Raw genomic sequence first — 20,811 nt, 5'->3', positions numbered from 1 at the left:
CTGTCAAGTGAAATCTGATTTGTGTGTGTGTGTGTGTGTGTGGGTGTGTGTGTGTGTGTAGAATCAAAAAGGTCATCTATGATTTGAACAAGAAAACAATTAAAAAGCCAAAGAAAGTCTGCCTGAGTGTCTGAGTGAAGTTTTCACCTGACAGCAACAATGTACCATTTTACATCATAGGCAATACTTATATGGAGAAGTCATCGGTGTCATACTTATTGTAAATATTTTAGCTCTAGGTATACATGACCCCAAAAGAAAAGTAATACAATTTAATACAGCATTGCAAATAAAAAATAAAGTTGCCACAAAAATCTATATTTTCCTCTGTATTTTAAATAAATTCTTCATGGATGTGTGTGGTATATATTTTTGTGAAGGTACCTTTACAGCCCACAGTCATGTGTCAGAGTTTCAATATTAACCATTAGCTAAGCCATGCCCCTTTAGTTACTGTTGCTACGCCTGTCTTTCAATGTTGAGATTATAGTGAAAACAACTGCAGATTTAACGTGTTTAACTGGAAATTTAGAGTAATTTTTGCAACAATGGTCCATCTTGATTTCAGACAAAAGCAGGTTTCTCATTTTTAGTTGAATACGGTCGATTTTGTCAGCCAAAATGACAGCTGTTGCTGATTTTAGCATCTGTGTTTGGCTAGCTGAGGGCACATGCTACTTTTTTTGCAACCTCAAATCCATTTTTTTTCTTATTGTAGAGGCAAAGAGTGATGCCGTCACAACATGCAAGGATTCCTAAGTGCCTGTTTTTCAGGGTGTAACAGCTGCACCCTGAGATAAGCAAATTCCAATTTCAATGCACAAAGCATGTCATGTGATGAGGAAGGACTAATCACAGTCGGTACACGTCTTCACTTTCTTCTGAAATATAAATCCAAGATAAATATGGGAAGAAATTGATTTTTTTTTGTGGAGCGCTATCATGAGCACCTGTCTCACAGACAATATTTCAGGTGTAATTTACACTTAAAAAACAACTCTTGGAAGAAGATCAGCTCCGCGCTCAGGATAAGGACTATGAATGAGTGCTGGTTATGGTTGCTTAGCAACCTCAGATGCAACCTGCCTCTGCACCCTTGTAATTTGGCACTGAAGGCACAAGAGTAGCACCCAATGCCCGACCTAACATTTTCCATTTGGTTAAAGACGCTTTTTAATATTTACAGCTAATTCATTTTAATTCACATTGTAACATGTAACCCAAGGCTAAACCCAGGCTACTGTTACTGTATTTAGCTGGAAACGTAACATTAAAGCAGATATACACACTGATAAAGCATTCAATTTCATACACTTTTGCACTTGTATGTTTGGTTTTGGATAGGGTTAAAAAAATAAACCACCATCAAAACTCTTTAGAAATGGAGTTTAAATCTTTACAGGCACATGCACACCACTTCAACATGTGCAGAAATGTTTAGCTTGATATACCTGCTGTAACTTTTACTAAGCTATGGTAAGAATATGGTTATTAAAGGTAAGGGTTTAACAATCCGTAAGTTTTTTCCTTAGTGTCTTTATATTTGTTTTTTGTTTTTTTATGAATGCTAAAATTAGAGCACAATTGTTAATATATAAAGGTTCAGTCAATACCATGGACAGTATTATGGATTTTTAGGTCCTGGCATCTTGAACATTGACTTAAAATAAATGATTTACGTCCAAAGGGAGCATCACTTGAGTGGTTTCTCTCTAGGCAATAAATGTCATAGATTTAATGTAGGAAGTCCTTGGAGAAAAGAGATGGCTGCAGTGACAGAAGTCCGTTACAATGATTCACTACTTCACTTTAAACAAAGCGTAACTGTTTTTGTGTGATACCATTTTATATTTAGTTTGATCCTAGCTGGTCTTTTGTATCTAATTTGATTTATCAAGTTGTAAGGTTTGATCATATCTAATCTGCTTGTCATCATACTGTAGTTCCTTTTCTAGTCTATTATTAAATATCTTCAGAAAATCATTTTACTTTAATTAGACTGACAGACAGTAGAATTAAATACATTACATGCCTGCATTGTAATTACAGTTACATGCCTGCATCACTTAATTTTAAAAAAAAGAGATCTATGATGGACATTTAGTTGGCTTGTTTTTTAATGAAAGTAAAAACAGTAACAGTAAAAAGCAGGGCCCTCTGGGTGTTCAGGTGTTTGTGGAAAACTCTGACAGCCTAAACTTAAGACATAGATGCTGAAAAGCATTTCATTCATGAGATGTGTTGTCACAACCCCCCAAAACAATTAATAAGCACACAGGACCTGGTAAAAAAAGAAGATGATGAGGGTTTTAGAAAAAGGTGCTGCTTGGCAGATAACTCTTAAATCTCGGGTGAAACTTATTCATTCCTTAGCTTTTACACACACCAACAAGGAAGAGTTTATACTCAGTTGCCAGAATAAATGTTGGTATTTTATGTGTCTGCAAACCATTGGTTAGTAAAATTTGTACATTATATGTTGAAACTTTGCATTTATTTACATTTCAATTTTCAGTTTCATGCTTTGACATTTGGTTAGTTTTAGGCACAAAAGCCACTTGGTCTTGGTTAGGAAAAAATCATGTTTATATGTTACGTATGAAACGTACAAATGTAACATGCCAACATTTATCCTGGCAACTGGGCTGATAGTGTTTAAAACAATTCCTGCTTCTAATGGCTTTACTCTAGGAAGAAGTCATGAAATTTAATGTTTTTTTGCTGTGGCTGGTTATCTATGGCAACTCTCTTTAGGGTCATTTTAATATTTTACTAACATAAACTGAAATCAATGGACATGGAAGACAGAGAGAAACTTTTCAATGCTCTGGAAAATAGCTTGTTGTAATGGAAAATATGTGGGATATGACATGTAATTAAAGGGCTAAAAGATGCAAAACCGCTTGTATTTTTTGTCATTTTAACCAGATTTTGAGACATTGCATCACCTGTGACTAATCTAAGGTGTCAGGCTCAGCGTCCATGCAGGTCTCCCAGGGATTACGTGGCATGTGGGGCATGGAGATGAGGAGCAAGGCGCCTCCGCTGAGGATGAGCAGGGTGAAGGAGGCGCAGGCACAGGTAAAGGACCAGGAGTAGTAATATTCAATCCAGATGGTCTCATCGCTGTCGATCATGCGCTTGACAGATTGGCGCATTACCTCGACAGAGATGATGATGCAGAGACCTGCGTGCCAAAACAGAGAGATTGAGTTGCTGTTAAAAGCTGATGCTTGTGTTGTCATCAAATGTTGTTACAGTTCCACATTATCATGGCAAGATTGTCAGTTTTATTTTAACTTGGTAACAATAAATGCGATGCTAGATGGAAGTTTACAGCCATCAGAGTTAATTTGACCCTTTTTAAAATATTTTGAAATGTCGCCCCAGAGCTACATCAACTCTATTAGCACTTGGCACCCAAAAAATTGGCTGTCAACTCTGTTTAATTAGCTGCATGAGTAATACTCATCACTGAAAGAAGAGGTGTGTATGATGATGACTATAGCCCTTTTCCAAGGCATGAATTTCCAACACGTTCTCATCCAAAGTCATCACATATTGGCGCTTTGTCAGTGGACTTCTGCCTCTACATATTAAGCTTTAGGTATCCTCCTGTGTCTGTTGTTGGCATTTTGGGAAAAGCAAATAACGTGGAGATGTCAACAAAAGCACATTGTTAGCATTAGGCAACAAAGATATGGGTGTTTAGGCAAAAACATCATGGTTTAGCTCTACATGCACACGGGAAGTTCCATCTGGCCACGTTATCAACTGACGGCACCCATCCGCATGTCATGCTGCTGTGACAGCTGCTGTGACAAGTGCCGTCCGACAGTCTTACAAACTGACACTGCCTGGCCACGTATCATTCTGCTGTGAAAGGTGAGTTTTAGCATTGGTATCTTCAGCTCAAATCATTGACAAAGTGGGAGTATTTGATGACTTCGGAATGAGAAAAAGCAGGAAATTCACGCCATTATGCCACCTAGCAATTCTGTATGAAAGGTACAGTACTGGAATTTGGGGGCAGATCTGTGTTGCCTTTAAGATAGTAACAATGTGGAAATGATTTCTGCATAAAAAGGACAGTCAGTAGGACCAGATCTTGGGTGCCATGGGTGTGATGTTTTGATGACGTGTTTTGTGTGCAACCTACTGTGGCAGATTTAACTCAAAGAACAGCAACTGTAAATGGAGTGCCTTACCCTCCGAGCAGAGGACAAGATCAGCCACAATATAACAGAAGATAAAAGGTTGTTCTTTCCTTGTTATTGTTTAAAAAGCGCTGCTGACAATCTGCTGACACCGATGTTATATGTCACACCAGAGGCTGACGCTAGTGTGTTACATATCAGGCCTAGATATGTAACACAGGGGTCACACCTCTGATTCCACGATGCCAGCATGCTGTCTGATATCACACTCTGGCATGGCATAATCCCGTGTAACAAAGCAAAGAAGGCGGCATGTTTAAGGGACTCTGTAGTGGCCCTATAGCGCAATCATTGTTTAAAAAGGGGCATCTTCTGTCCCGCCTCACTTCCAGTTGAGCAGTAACACAAAGAGACGAGAACAGCAGACAGAGCCTGATCTGTGATTCACATTTTCTGCCACGTCTGACCTGCGAAGGCGAAGAACATCCCAGCAGGCCGAAGCAGGTAGTCCCGTCCTTTCCCAAAAGAGAAGATGACACAGAGGGTGCCCAGGATCATGAAGAAAAGGCTGAAGATGGCGATGGCTGCCGCTGAGATGTTGTACTCTGATAGAGAAAAAAAGTGAAAAAGAGAAAAGGAAAGACAGAAGGACGACAGAAAGAGAAAGTCAGGAGAGACCAAAAGATAGAGCAAAGAGAGACAGCAGATTGGCAGCCAGCGACTAAAAACTGCATGTGCAGGAGCAGAAGGGGAGGTTGCAGTCTCGTCTCCGTAATAATTGTTTCAATATTGCACTCAGGCGAGTTATGACACAGATAATTAGCCTTTAAATTAGCCTCACTTTAAAAACAACAGTCATTTCTCCAGAGTGGCAATAATGCCATTTGCATGACAGATAAGATGCTGCAGGCTTATAACAAGATGATTAGAACATCTCTCTCTCTTCCCACCCGCCGCCCCTCCCGTCTGTTTGTCAGATAAAGATAATCTAGTCTCTCCTTCTATGTAACACTCCAACTGTGATAGAAATGATCCTTGGAGCATCCGATTCCATTTCAGCACCCCGACTGAGAAGTAAAACCAAGTGTAAAATAACCTTACGGTGTCTGTTTGAGGCCTGTTAGTCTGTGCGAGCATGCATGTGTGTCATGGTCTCGTTATGCATTTCACATGTGCATGTTTTTGATTAACCCTTAAGCCTTTTTAAGCTGTCCAACTTTGATCATTTATGTCTTTCATTTTCTGCTGATACATTGAAGCTGTGTCCTCCTTGTTATTTTTTTATGTCACCTTTTATATCTCTTTTGCACTTGTTTTGCATTAAATTCTGATATTTAAACCTTTGAAAACTGGATCGACATCCCTTTTTTTAAAACAGGCTTTTACCCTAAAACACTGAGCAGACTGGTTTTATTTCTATTAAAAGTAATTAGCAAGAAATGTCCCACAAATGGCAAGAAATTAGTCAATTCTGGGGCATCTTCTTTCTGTGTTTTTAAAAAGAAGCCAGTTTGCTCAGGTTTCAAATGGTTAAAGGCCTGAAATTCATCATTTTTCTGTAGGGTGACGAACTCAGAAAACATGTTTGTCACAGTCTGTTGTGTCCTGATACCTCCACACTTTTTGGGCCAGCTGGACTGAGTATCAGTAAAAGATTCATTTAAGTTGCCTGTATTAGTTAGTCTGTCTTTGTTTTCACAGACAGTTGAGTTGCATTTTCTTGCCTTTTGGGTTTCTGTTCCTACGCATGCCCACTATGCCCAACTACACGCGACCAGAAATCTGCTACCATATTTGAAACGACTGATTCCCTGACCAAGCTGGTGGCATGAGAGGAAGTGACAAAAATTCAAACGTATCTCACATGTTGCAAGTTGCAGCTCCAGTGACTTTCTGAGCAGCTCTGTATAAATCCAGAAAATCCTAAAATGAAACCTTCTCTGGTAGAGAAGGGGGTGGGGGATTGTGGATGGATACAACCAACCAGTGGGGCAGGGCAGACCCAAATTGAGGCAAATTGGTCGCGTATAGTGGGCAGGCACCGTTTCCCTCGTTTACCCATCTACACACCTGGCCTGCTGCAGCCTCATTAGTCCTTCTCTGCTCCACAGGTTTTCCCAGCCAATCAGCTCCCTGTCTGTTCTCCTGCCTCATCACCGTATTTCCTTCACCTGAGCGCTTCCTCCCTTTTCCCCGCCTGCACTTCATCCCCTCGTCAGACTAATTTCTTATTGATTTTCAGTTGAGTCTTTGTTTGATTTTGTGACCTGTTTGAGGCCTGCAGTCTCCTGCATTTAGGTCCACCTCCTCCACACCACATGACAATATTTATGTCTACTTTACCTGTACTTCAATGTATTCTCAGTGTATAAAGTTAGGTTGTTGTTTTTCAAACTGTATAAAATGTAATCAACAGATAAAAATCAACAGATGATTGTCGTGTAAATAGTTGCAGCATAAAAGAGTGTGTCTGTTGAACTGTTTGTCCATAATATGTATTTTGAACTACACAGTAAATGAACAAACCTGCTGACTTTACACCGTATGTGTCTTAACTGATTTCACCACGGTGTATTGCTCTGTATGTCTGCTGCAGTTTATCTAACACTGACAATGATCTGTAACTGCCTGCCTTCACCAGTATCTCGCTGTGTTCCCTCACACTTCCCTGTGTGTTCTTCTGTATCTAATCAGAAGCTAAAAGGGTTGGCTAGCCAACGTAGAGCCAAGGTTGAAAAAAATGTTTGCTCTGAAAATAGCAGAGGAGGAGAAGATGAAAATCAGAAGATATCAGAACAGATTTCTTTCTTATCTTATGTAAGGGACAGTGTGCGGTCTTCAAAAATTTTCCTTGTTATATTGAAAAGAAAAATCCAGGCTGCATGAGTATGTCCCAGCAAAACGTATTTGCTATCGCACATTAGTTGTGTAAGATAGAAATGTGTAGGAGAGCAGGTTGCAGGTATCTATAGGGGTCTTACATGTGACATACTGTGATATATAAGAATATATCTGTATAGAAAATGTTGTTTTCTATATGGATATACAGTTGCGTCTGAAAAAAACATGATCTGTAATATGTAGTCTGCGTGGCAGCGAGGAGGCACCCACCTTTCTGGGTCTTCACTTCAAAAACTTCAGCTTCTTCCCCTGAGGTAAAGTGTTTGAAGTAGGAACAGTTTTTTGCTGCAGAGTAAGACAGGAAGCGAGAGAAGAGGATGAGAGAGGGGGCGAGAGAGAAAGAAGGAGGTGAAACATGACGGGGATAGAACAGGTGGCTCAGGTTGTATCTTTAGCTCTGTGAGTCTGCTGTACCAATCAATGGACACTGGTCCCATTCAAAATCAGACACACACCTGTGGAAAAAAAGTCTTGTGATATTATTTGACTAAATTATTTATTTAGCTTGGAACTCTAGCGTGGCATGTGGTGTTGTATTTGATCAATACAGGCAGGGGCGTAGCACCAAATTCAGGGCCCAATGCTTACCAGTCTCTGTGGGCCCCATGCCCTTCCTCTATTGATCCATGCCTATTTAAAGCAACTTTTTTTTTAACAAACTCAGTTTGCTTTTTCCCCCTTTCCTTTTTTTTCTTTCTTATTTTCTTTTTTGGAGCCCAGATTTATCTCATTTGGAGAAAGTTGGGACAGTGTGCTTTGGTGCAGTCAGTTACTCAAATCTAGCTGTGTGAAGAGATGAATCCATGTGCAAGGGTGGACTAAACCATTTTGCTTGTTTAAGGGGTGAGAAGGACCTCAGAGACCCTCCACTATTTTTTTTTTACACAAATAAATAATGCAAACAAGTGACTGGGCTGCAATTTTAAGATTTCAGAAGTGATTCAGAATGAGAGTTGTGAGCCCAGTACTCATCTATTCATCCAGCTAATGGCTCACAAACACTTCACCAGGGTGGATACATACAGACTGAGAGACTAAAACATGTCCTGATACAAATATTCAGCTATAAAATATGTGTTGTTTGTTATTTGAGTATAAAACTGCATATCCTTCCTGTGCCTAAATAGACAAATAATCAGCGGTTGCTGTTCGTCTTTGGCTGTTTGATCCGGTGCACATTCAACAACGCCCCCAAATCACAGCAGTGTTCTGTGACTTCCTGTCATCCTAAAATAAAGTAAATCCTAAAATATCATCCTAAAATAAAACAAATAAAGTGTTGAACTCAAATCCTTCACTGTCCTCCATGTTGTTTACTTTTCTACTTCTCAGAAAGTCATTTTGCTCCCATCTCGACAGAAACTTTCGTCCTTTGACCACAATCTTCAGTATATATACAAAAAAAAAAGATTTCTGGGTGCAGTCATTACAAACACATCCATCTATCTGTGTGCTGTCTCTGAGGACAGCTGGGCTGAGAGGGTGGGGCGGAGAGGACGTAAAGGCCAAGTGAGTGTCCCCCCTTCCCTCCACTCGCCGTCGTTTCTTGCTGAGATTAAACCCATAAAGCAGACAGGTGCTCTCTCTGTCCACACAGAAATGGACAATGCTTGTGTGTGCACATACTCCGTGTGTGTGTGTGTGTGTGTGTGTGTGTGTGTGTCTGTGTGTCTGTATGTGCGTGTGTGTGCGCACCAGGCAACAGAGGAGCTGTTTGTTACCCAGGATGAGAAAGAATCACTAAAGAGGTAACCTAGCAACAGGCTGCTGCAGGTCTTGGCTAGTCTGATCTATTTACCCATGTAAAGGCATATCAAGAGGAGTGTGTGCATACATATGTGTGTGATTGAGGGGACTGAGGGGACAAACAGGCCGGCGGCAGGGAGAATCGGAGGCGAGGCCAAACACAGCAGCTTGGATCTGCAAATATATTATTTTCATTAGTCTTCTGTCATTAGCTGTCTGTAACTCTGAGGCTAAACTAATCTGAGCTGATATGTTTTTGAGCGTCGCTATGAGATTTACTATGAAGACTATTATCTGCCCACCACTCAAAGACAAGACAGAAAGACCTTTGGTTTATACAAAGGAAGCTTCACAAGACTGAGCCTCTAGTTATCTGCTGATACCCATGGGAAGCAGGGAGAGAAGATGAATTTGGAAAGTGACAGATTTTCTTAAGTTAAGTATTTGACCATATGCTAAGCACCTGTCATTCTAGCATGGCACTTAACCAATATACAGACTGTGAGTTACAGTTTATTTCTGGTCATTTTAATCACACATTTGGCTCATACAAGTATTATTGTTGGTGCTGCTGTTGCAAAGTCAACCAGACCATTTTCTGTTTTCGTTAAAGTTTCCTGCAGTTGCTTTGGTTGTTTTGCACTGTCCGCTTATTCTGCTACTTGGGATAATAACTGCAAAAAACTTAAGTTAATATTCTTTGGTGACTAGGGATAGCTACTGATGGCTGCCAAGAAAACAAAAGCTCTATAGCCATCACATTGTGCAATGAACATTTACTTAACATTGATCAACTAAAGCAAAAAAGTGTCTCCTTTTACTTTAAGAACAACTCTTTCATGTAACTTTAGATGGTGAACATTCACTGAGGAGGAGAACATCTGGGTGCGTATCATTGACCTTGCAGTCAGGCTAATGGGGAGATTTAGTTCCAGTGGGAGAACGATTAGAACGATGCATCGCTTGTCATTTTGGTTTTGCTTCTTTCCATTAAACTCTGCTACCACCTTAATCTCTGTGATGTGCTGCTTCTCCTAAACCCTTACCTTCCTCTCCATCCTCCCACCTCTCATTAAACCTGTCTGTGTGCTCCACTTCAACTTTGTCTTCTTTCAATTTAGTATTCTTAAGGTTTTTCTTTTACACTTGGTTTTTAGGATGGTGTTTTATATATTTTTGAACTATAATGCTAATTTAAATCTGATCTTGAAAATAGTTTCTACATCTTTTGCAGGATTTTTATAGAAGATGTTTTTTAGGCGATGGGGTGGCTGTTCTTTTTCTAGCCACACAGGATGACCGACTAATTCTGGGTCAATGTGAATTGGATGGGTGGTGGCGGTATTTGAATGGCTATTCCACTAGGAGGTCTAATAACTGGGACACAGCAGCACAGGAGAGTCCTCACGGCCCCTCTGAGTACGTGCATGTGCGTATATGCGTGTGTGGCCTGACATTTATTGTGAAATGCAAAACATTACACTTTGTCATTATCATAGCCACAACAAACTGCATCTGAGTATCTCATTCGGTAAACACTGAATTGGTAATTCTGTTAATATATCTCAAATTTACATAATGGGGAGTGATTCATTCAGATTTTTTACCTAGCACTTCTGAAAGCCAAATCAGCGACACACCTCCACAGTTTTGCCTCTGCACCCACAGCTATAAAAAAAAAGTGATTGGAAATCGAAAACTGTGGCTCAAGGTGACCTCTGTGCTTTCAAAGGTATGAATTGGGGGCACCAGCCAGGCATTGTGTCACTGAATGAGGCAGAGGAAGACGTTTTATTTGAAGGTGTAAGTGCTCTGGTGGTAATCTTTCCACTGTTGGACCGGAAAACTCGACCACTTGAAAGCTCTAAAACAACTCTGATAATAAACCTCTTCTTCTTCGCACACATATGTAGGAACACACACGTGCTCACAAAAGAACCATTTACGCTCTTTATTTCCCATCCGAGCGGTGTGATGTGATCCATAAAGGGTTCGTTTGATTTTTACAGCACTCAAGCTGTCATGCGTCATTTGTGGGAAGCTAATTTCAAAAGTCATTTGGGTTCACCGCTTTTCTGCCGTTGTTATGCAACCCCTTCAGCAAAAACTGTGTAATTGTGCCTATATGAAAAAGTGTTTGTGTACGCGCCTCTTGACGACTAACTCCCCCCTCTCTTTGTAAAAATGCAAATGCACGTTATTAAATCCAATCACTGCTGCTTGCTTGGGTATAATGTTCATCAAGGATAAAATCTGTTATGGTGCACTCTCGATCAGCACTGTTTTGTTTTGTTTTTTTGAAACACAGTTGAGCTTGCTTATGCGCTAAACACTCGACCTGCAATGCACATTAAATGGAGAAGCAGATTAAGTAATGCTGCGGTGGTGTTGTTAGTCAGTCAGCTACTCCATTAGGCTCCAAACTCAGTTGCCAGTTACTTATGCAGATCCATCAAAAACATTTTCAGAGATTTCTTTGACTTTCAAACCTACAACACACCATTGAGATTACATGCTGAGTGTATTTTTGCACCACTGATTTGCTATTTGCACCAGAATTATCTAAATGTTCATACAGAACTATCCAGTGCTATTGTAGGTTGAATACTTGGATACAAAGTCTATGGGAACAATCATTATTACTCCAGAACTCATCATGTGGTGTTAAAGGAATACTTCATCCACCAAATGAACATTTGTGTCTGAAATTTTCACTCTGCGTTGTGCTGAATTTGTGAAGGAAACTTTGTTTTTCTTGGATGCCTCCACACTGAAGGAAAAAAAAAAAACTGGTGTAAAAGGGAGCCGCATTTGTTAACAATAAAGTTATATCAAAACATCTGTTTACAAACTGGCACACAACTCGTGCAGTATTTGACCCATCTTCAACTATAACGTGCAGCCTTCAGTCATTACATTATTTCCATCTTTACTCCCATCAGCATATTGCCAATTCAATGGGTTATGTGCTGCATTACTTTTTGTAATTATACATATGGACAGTGCATGACAACAAACAAACACATGCATTTTAACTGCTTAACAGCATTCCCGAGCAGAGTTCAAACATGCATGATTGCCCAGACACACTGACTTGTATGTGGAGACGTTTGAACAGTAAGGTTTAGTGAAAATTCATACGACTGGATAAATGAGACCTGGATTATGCTGAAAGAGTTTTTAAACTGACGTTTTGCTATAGTTTTGTTGTTGTGAAACGCTGCCCCCTTTTACTTGAACTCATCAAAAATCTTTGCAGTTTTTCTGTCTTCATTCACCATAAGAGAAAATTTTTATTTTACAAATTCAATGCTACACGAGTGTGAGTAATTACTATACAAATAACCTTTTTGCAGGTGAAGTATCTCTTTAATATTTTATATTATAAAAAGTATTTTAATATGAAAACACCTGTGAATTTATCACATTAGAAACACTATTAAACATGTGAAATGACACTCAAAATGTGCAGTCCAGCCAAGCCTCCAGTTCTCAGCCGTGCTGCCAGAGCTGATAGCACTCTATCAAGGAGAGAGCAGAGCGGCTGAAGCCAGAGAGTGGCTGTTTTTCTCTGCGGTCCTCTCTGCTGTCAAACTCCATCAACCAGATTGAGCAACTGGATGCCAGCAGAGAAAACACTTGTTGAGACCAAAACTGTACGCCTTTTCTCGGCCACTGGAGAAGAGCAATCAGCTTCGCCTGGTGAGGATGGCCACTGAAAAGTACTTTCTGAAGTTGGAAACTTACCAATCAGCATCTCATTTAGGGCTGCAACTAATTTGCATTGTTGATTGAGAGGGAGGTTGAAGGAAAGAAAGAAGTAGGCCGAGCTCACATGGTCCAACAAGTTCGCCAATGGTAGGAAACTGTGAAAAAAATCCTATTTTAATGCAAAGAAGCAAAATGACAAGCAGCTCCAGCTGTTCTACTCCATATTTTGACGTGATAAATGACATGATAGAGCACGTTAATCAGTGTATGTATGCACGGTTGCTTACAAACAGTGTTAATGGAGTATTCTTTTTCACTAGTAATGTAAAGAGCTTTGTAGGAATATTTTATCGGCAAAAACCTAAGGACTATTTTGTGAGTGTAAACGTAGGCAGTGTCACTTTAATATTATGTAAAAACACTGCACAAAGGACTAGAGACACACCGCTCACAGATGCATTTTCTGACGGCACCAGAGCCACAAATGGGAACAGATTGGTTTGTATAACTAAAACTCTTCTGTCTGGCGTGGGAGCAAATGGCAGATATGCGGCGCTACGTTCCAAGTCCGTGGACCTTTTCAGGTAATATGAAAGAATGACTCATTTTCCCTCATAAGCCAGGTTTAGAAACGCTGCCATGGTTGTGAGAAGGTAATCAAGAGGGTCTCTGTTAAAACAGCTGATATTTCTTGATGCGCACTCTGACAGGTGGCAGCAGGTTGAGCGTTGAACTCCCCTGCTGCTGAAAGCGAGACAGGTGAGCCGCCAACAGGTGCAGTCTGTCAGATTTCTTCTCTCTCTTGTCATTCCCGTCCATTTCCAGATAGTGTCGAGTATCGCAGCAGCAGTTTGGATTCTGCACAGATATTCTGACACTGTTTTAGTGCTGCTGTCAGGTTGAGGGGGTTAGAATGGGATCTTTCATCGTGTTTGAGTTGTGAGTCTGTCAGCTGCACAGGAGACTTGTCCGTGTCGGAAAATAATCTCCAATTTAACCGAGAGGAATCTCATCACCGTTTTACACCAAGAGGGTGTTCTGGAGGCCCTCGATGTGTTACATTTTTATGACAGGCAGCTGTCACAGCTCTTTTCTGTCAGCTTCTCTGTCTACCTGCTCTCTCTTTCTGGTCTACAGCAACACCACCACAAGCCTTGTGTAAATACTATTGAAGTGCTCCCCCTCTCCCAGTCCACAGAGGCATGCCCACCTCTGTCCACCCACGCAGACTTCAGTTTTCTTCTCCCAATCCCCTTTCTCCCTCCTGAGTCTCCCAGGTGTGCTCTAACTCATGAGCTCAGGCGGGAAGCCACACTTCATTAAGGCCTGTACTGATCCTGAGGTGCTGGAGCCGGAGGCGAAGTCAATGAGAGAGTCGGAGTGAAATCTCTCGGTTAGGCTGCCAGGCACAAGCGCACACAGCCAGAGGCCAGAGAGACTCTGTTTATCCCCAAGCTGGCTCTGCTCACACCGGGCTTGTACTTAAAGCTACGAGGCAACGCATTTGTTTTACTACCAGACAGAATGATCACGTACTGCGTGCAATGTTATGCAAAGAGGGAAATAACTTCCAAAATGGACTTGAAGATTACCTTTTAACTTTTTGACACAGATTCTGCACCAAGCAGCCTCCCCTACTTTTTAGTTATCCTTGACTTATAATTTGTAATTAACCCTTTAAAACCTGAGCAATTGGGTTTGACTTCTTTTTAAAACATGGGTAGAAACCAATGAGCTACAAGACATGGATCAAAAATTAGCTGGAAATTATGAAAAAAAAAAAAAAACAAGGAACAATTGAATGATGTGAAAGTAAGAAAAAAAAAGTAAAAAATAAAAAACAAATTTTCAGATCATTTTTTACTAATTTCTTGTAATTTGCAAGACATTTCTTGCTCATTGCCTTCTCCTTCATGTCTGTTTGATAAAACAAATCAGTTTGCTTAGGTTTCAAGAGTTATCTCAACACAGCACAAAAAAGCTGATGTTGATCCAGGTATCAAAAGCTCAAGCAAGATTTAGCCCACAAATTGTGGCATTGAAATGGAAAATGTGTAGTTATTACGCATTAAAATGTCTAAAAATGACTTGATTTGTGTACTTACATTATCCCAAAGGTTTCCATCAATGTTCAAACTCAGAGAAATCTCTCTTTTTAATCAAAGACGGTGTTTGCCAAACCTCCCCTCAAGTAGCACCAGTCCTGCATGCTGTAGCTGTCTCCCTGCTGCAACATAGCTGAGTCAAATGAACTCGTTATCAACTCCTGAAGCTGCTTGATCTTTAACTCAGCTGTGCTGAAGCAGGGAGAGATCTAAATCATGCAGGACTACTTGAGGAGAGGTTTGGGAAACACAGATCAAAGACATGGTCTATTTCATCTGGATGTCGTCGCCTGTCAGTGGCATCATTTATGCACGTGTCAGGGTTGTAGTTGTCTACAAAAAGCTGTCATAAATGGAGTTTTTATCCACTTTTAAGCAACATTTTTACAATACACTTTTTTAGATCTTGGTGGTCAAATTAGAAGCAAGTCTGAGCTGCTTTCTGGGGGGCCTCATCTGAAGTTTTTAGAGAAGCTGAGCAAACATTAGCAGCTTGACTAAGGCCCCTGCCATATAAAACAGTACAAAAAACATAGATTTTTAATCTGAACTCCTTTATTTGTTTTTATCAGTTTAAATCGCCATGTTTGCTTGTTTTTGAGAGCAGACCTCTGCAAAAGATTTGGCTCCTGGTAAAAACCTCCTGCACATCTGGACTTTAAGTTAAAAATGGGGAGCACAATCCGCATGAGCTAGGTTAATGCCCCATCTGACACAAGCCAAACTGATGTGTTTGGTTTTGGAGAGGAAGAGACAGCTGTGGATAATTCGGCTCCTGGTAAAAACCTATTGATTAAGGAACACTGAAGGAATCCAAACCAGGAGAAATGACTGCATTGCTTGGTCTTTTGTTGCTGTTTCAATTGAGAGGCCCCTAGTAGCATAAAATTACATATTGTACATTTAAACATCAAAGAATACTCATTCAAAAGCACATGTCCACATACATGGAGACTACTCATCAAGCTATCTAACCTGCTGCTGATTGGATTCAGTGCAGCTGCAGCCTTGTTGAAAACACCTGTGCATTGTATTGCAAACCTGATGAAGCCATGGGCAAAATGCATTGTTTGCAATGTTTCAAATGAGGACTAAATAAAAAGAAGAGGCAATTCGGCCTTCTTGTGTGCAGCGAATCTGCTTATTTAGTATCAATCAGAAAATACTGCTTGAATTCCCTAATCACTGCTGTCTGCACAGTCTTGCATCCGGTTTGATCAAAGCCTACCTCAGATCTGCTGTAAAACTGTGAGCCCAACTGAACGAAAGACGCAGAAGTTTAATAGTGTTTATATTTCAGAGAAAGTGTGCTGACAAATTATGTAGCACTTCCTGTGAGTTGAAATGGATTTGATTTCTCATCTTACACTGAGAGTCCATCAGCTCAGACAGAACAGATTCGTGTTTTTGTCATGTTAACTGTGAGTTGCCGCGGCAATACTCTTCCATTACGCACTTGACTTCAGCTGTTCGACTGGGCTTAATTGGCGGTCTGTTCAGAGACTTCCTTTGTGGAAGATAATAACGGTTTCAGTGAGAGGCTGGCCGAAGAGCTGTTAACACATTCAATCCAAACACGTGTGTGTGTGTTTGTGTACACACACATACATATGCACATGCCAATATATGTGCTGGCGTGTGCTTTTGCGTGTGAGACGAGGGAAAAAGACGAAGCAGGCACAGAGATGGAGGCAGAGAGGACATGGGTTGAAGAAAAGGGTGAGCAAAACTGCTCCTACAGTCATTGCTCCTTTTTTTTTTTTACCTCCACAGAGATTGTCCTTAATGCTTTTTAGATGATCTCCCAAGATTTAAGGACAAATTAAATGCTGTTTGCTTTGTCTGTTTCTGGATATACAGCAATTACTGGAAATTGTGATGGAAAAACACCAGCTCTGCATATATTTAAAACCCACACACACTGAAGTCCAGGTTAAATTCTAGCTGTGATACAAGAGAGTATCTGAAAGCAGCAGACAGAGCCCCATTACGCTGTTAACTCCATATTTTCAGTTGCTTTTGTCTGCTTTGACCTGCATGTTTACACAGATATGTAAGCAGAGCTGGAGTATAAATATTTCTTCACAGGTTTCAAACCACTTTTCACCAACAGTACTTTTTTTTCTTTCTCTGTATTTCTAAATATGGCAAAGAAAAAATCTCACTGTGACCAGACATCTAGGATTATTTCAAGCCAGGAGAGCTGTCACTCAGCAACCACGTAACACATTTGATAACAAATTTGATGACAATTAAGCAAATAAATTTACTACTAAGTAGGAGTATTTGAATGTCACCTTGACATGAGCCTTGACCCGAAGCACAATAATCCAAAAATTAATTAAGAACAAAAGGCTCCATACCTCCCGGTAAGCTGATGGGGCCGCAGCCTTTGCCCATAGGGTCCTCCTCCACGATAAAGATGGTCTTCTTGCAGAGCCTCCAGAGGCCAAAGTGGGCCGCCTCGCAGGTAGCGTTGAGCTTCTCCACCCGTGGGCTGAGCACGGCCCAGTGGTCGGTCACCACCGCCGCCAGCATCGACGACATGCCCACCACAATCACCACGGACGTGATCTTGACCTTGGTCGCCTGCTCCTCAAACATGTTGCCACTCGATGGTGTGCAAAGTTTTGGACGTGTGTGCGTGCGCGTGCCTGTGTTTTGCACGTGTGTTGGTGCGTGTGACACACAAGTGAGTGAAATGCTAGTGTGTGTCGATGTGTGTGATGGTAGAGGTTGTCTTCAGTTCCTTAAGGTGGGATGTTGACTCCAGAGGTTCCCCCGTCTTGTCTACAGCTTTACTACACTTCTGATGTCCTCTTGTCTCTCCTGCTCTCCTGTCCGCAGCTCTTTCTTTCTCTTTCTCTGCCTTGTGCCTGGTGGTTGGTAAAAAGAGGCCAGATAACAGTGCCCTAGTTTCTACCTCGCTCCTCGCTTCCTCTCCCTCCCAAGTTGCCTTTGGTGAGATGAGGCCATTCAGCTGCCAGACCAAGATGAACTGGGAAGTGCTTAAACCTATTACACCTATTAGTCAATTCAAGTCAAGCCAATTTTATTTATAAAGCCCATTATCACAAAACACGGTTTGCCTGAGAGGGCTTTACAGCATACAGCATCCCTCTGTCCTTAGACCCTCATATCACCTAAGGAAAAACTCCCCAAAAAGAACCCCTGAATGGGGACGAATATGGAAGAAACCTCAGGAAGAGCAGCAGAGGATGATGAGGGATCCCTCTTCCAGGACAGACAGACGTGCAATAGATGTCGTAAATAACAGTTGAACTACAATAATGACAAAAAGGAAAGAGAAAGAGAGAGGAGGAGATGCACAGCAATAATGGTAACAAACACGTCATATTACAATAATGATAGTTGTAAAATTACTAAATGCACTCTATGATAGCATGTTATGTTATGTGCAAATATTGTGGGTGCTGATAAAAGGCCCATGCGTATATTGATAGTGGAGGCGTGACTCATAATAATGGCAGTAGAAAGTCGGGTAGTCGGATCAAGTTCAGACACCTTCATTTGAAGTTTAGACACAGTCTATCTGTTGTGAGTGTTATACACTTAAAACTTTGTCAAGTTTTAATGGTCAGCAACAAAAGCTAGTATTTTTTAAACAAAACTTCGAGACATTTTCAGCTGTGTTTGTAGGAACAAAAGTGAGTATTTTTTAACAATGGAAATCGGGACATCTCCAGACACTTTTGTATTGACCAAACGGTATTTTAAGCTCGAACATTTTGTTTTCTCAACCTTAAGCAAGTGGTTTCTGTTCCTAAACCTGACCAAATGACCAAACATTTCATGTCTGTGGTTTGAGGAAATGTACAATGCCAATATTAATTCTGGCGATTGGGTTGTATTAATCTATCTTTATCTGAAAGATTCCATGTCTTTCATAATCTTGTTGAGTGTGATCTGTTTTTCAGCTCAGTTGTCTCAGGCACTGATGTGCCAAGGGACTCCTGGAGGGGGGGAGATTTCCTTTATTAGTTGTCATCTGAATGAGCTGATCTACTTACTCAGCCAATCAGCAGTTACGGCTTGAGATGAGGGTCCCACCTGATGCTGGCAGCTGATCCAGATTCAGACAGACAGAAAAAGGGCTTCAGCACAGCACCACTAAAACTGGATGTGCAGCTCAGAAAGTTAAAATATACACAGCTAAGCACAGTATAAGCACAGCGGGGAGTTCTAGATTTTCAAGAACTTTTAATATATTTTTGTTTTATGAATTTGCCTCCTGAATATTAACTTCGGAGCATTTGAAGTGGCTGTGTCTGTGTGCTGCTACTGTAAGCCTATTTTCTGTTAACTAAAGGACTTCTATATTATCTTTGACAATATATTGAGATAATTATAAACATTGACCACACAAATGCTTTCGGTGGCTTTACTAAAAATGATATCAGTTTGGGGATGGAAAAAACATCAACAACCTGATACATCTCAAAGGCACAATCAACCTTTTCCAAATGAAATACTTGAGTAAATGGGCATGCTTTTTATAAACCAATGTGCCCTATTTAGACAGGACTCTGGCCCATTTTCATTACAACGCTCACACAGCTCTGGGTTTTCAACACGCTAAATGGCAAGACGTTTAAAGCCGTATAGGGAAAATGTTTCCAGAGAATGCAAGAAAGAATAGGGAAACTTGTTTGTGTGTTTGAGTATAAAACAGACAGAGAGATTCTGGATTGTTTATATATTGCGTATACCAATTATACAAAATATGTGTTTATATCTGTGTGTGTAAAAAAGAGTTTGACAGTGTCTGATGTACACTTTAAAAAAAAAAAAAGACAATACTGTGAGAGAGACAAAGTGCTTTCTGCGAACAGCATCAGTAGCTAACTGAACCAGGAAATTGATCATCAAAGAAACCCCACAGTGGGGTTTGGGAGGAGATGAGAGACAGTTGTGTTCATTATCACATTCCACCTGGATGCATTTGCAGCAAAACTGCCTGTTTTCCCAGAGGAGACGGCTGTGAGAGCGAACCGATTGTCTCTAAGTGTGTAATAATAGTGTCTTTTGGCGCAGCCCCGTCTTTCTGGGTGACCCTCTGACCTGCTTCATTTGCTCACGGTCCCCTGGTGACTGCAGAGAGACCAAAGCACCTTACAGCTGCAGAGTCTCCAAGCAACAGCGAGCAGTGTGGACGGCTGTGGCGACACGTCATCAGTGATACAAGTGTCTAACACCGGAGAGATAACCTTGTGTCAACAGAGCGGGAATGACAAATACTGAAAACAGATGACAGCATCTGGCAGGGATCTCTGACAGCATTACCAGAAATATAACGGGCAATCAACGACAGAAACATACGAAATCACTTCTGCTGAAATAGGGATTGACACATCTAACTCTGCAGTGATTAACTTCAATTCCAGCTGCCAGCTTCCCCGTCAGAATTTTTATTCCGGGATGAAAAACAACCTTAACTGGTGGCTAATTTTACCCATAACAGAGTAGATTGCACAGCCTTCAGAGGGACCCGAATGTATTCATTTGCTAATGACAGGCAACATTACTCAAGCTAAATTAGATTACCCATGCCCCAAGGCCATTTCTATGAGGGTCATGTTAATACTTCCTCTCTAAAACAAACGGGATCAGTTACAAAACATCCTGACGCCGTCCTCGCTTATTTGACCCGTTCTTGCAAAAGCTTTGGCCATCGATCAGCATATGAAGCCAAGGTTAAGCAGTGATTTGCGAGTTAATGAGCGCAGATGGAAGAAAAATGAAATTAGGTGGAGATTACAAAGGGCTGATGTAGCTGTTGTATTGCAACATCAGATATCATTATCAAGAGATAATTTCCCCAGCTAGATAAACAGCTCCCCTTATACCTAAATGAAATCTCACCAGCATAATTGCGCTTATCAGCCGGGGAAATGTTGTTCCTAATTTTTCATGTGAGGATCATCATGCCTTTCTGTAGTGGTATTTCAAACAGAAGCAGGGTTCCCACAGTGATGGAAAACCTAAGAAAGTCATGGAATTGCATTATCACATTTTCCAGGTCTAGAAAAGCCATTGAACTAGCAAAAAATATTGAGAGTTTTGGAAAAGTCCTGGAATTTTGTTGTGTGTAATGACATTGTTTCTTCGTTTTCTCGCTGTGTTCATCTCTCACCGTAATTTACACCAGAAAAGTGAAATTGTGTTTGAAT

General features: G+C 40.8%; 1 protein-coding gene across 1 annotated transcript; it reads right to left on the bottom strand.

The window, feature by feature from the left end:
- Positions 1 to 2,109: 2,109 nt before the first annotated feature.
- On the bottom strand, positions 2,110 to 17,462 carry LOC121957155 (voltage-dependent calcium channel gamma-1 subunit-like). The gene is made up of 4 exons (XM_042505678.1): positions 16,984 to 17,462; positions 7,269 to 7,343; positions 4,625 to 4,762; positions 2,110 to 3,187 (listed from the first exon to the last, which is right to left on the bottom strand). Exons 1-4 carry the CDS (start codon positions 17,222 to 17,224, stop codon positions 2,955 to 2,957), a joined length of 687 nt encoding a protein of 228 aa, XP_042361612.1. The 5' UTR covers positions 17,225 to 17,462; the 3' UTR covers positions 2,110 to 2,954.
- Between the last annotated feature and the right edge of the window lie 3,349 nt (positions 17,463 to 20,811).

This window comes from Plectropomus leopardus, chromosome 17 (genome assembly GCF_008729295.1).
Source record: "Plectropomus leopardus isolate mb chromosome 17, YSFRI_Pleo_2.0, whole genome shotgun sequence".
Classification (NCBI taxonomy): domain Eukaryota; kingdom Metazoa; phylum Chordata; class Actinopteri; order Perciformes; family Serranidae; genus Plectropomus; species Plectropomus leopardus.
This window is presented reverse-complemented; position numbering and strand designations above follow the sequence as displayed.

What these genes read in the sequence shown, in the direction of transcription:
- LOC121957155 (XM_042505678.1), bottom strand. Translation starts at nt 17,224, where the DNA reads ATGTTTGAGGAGCAGGCGACCAAGGTCAAGATCACGTCCGTGGTGATT. An exon ending in CCCCATCAGCTTACCGGGAG is followed by an intron (nt 7,344 to 16,983) that starts GTATGGAGCCTT and finishes CTTACTCTGCAG; the next exon opens with CAAAAAACTGTTCCTACTTC. An exon ending in GATGTTCTTCGCCTTCGCAG is followed by an intron (nt 3,188 to 4,624) that starts GTCAGACGTGGC and finishes TTTGGCACGCAG; the next exon opens with GTCTCTGCATCATCATCTCT.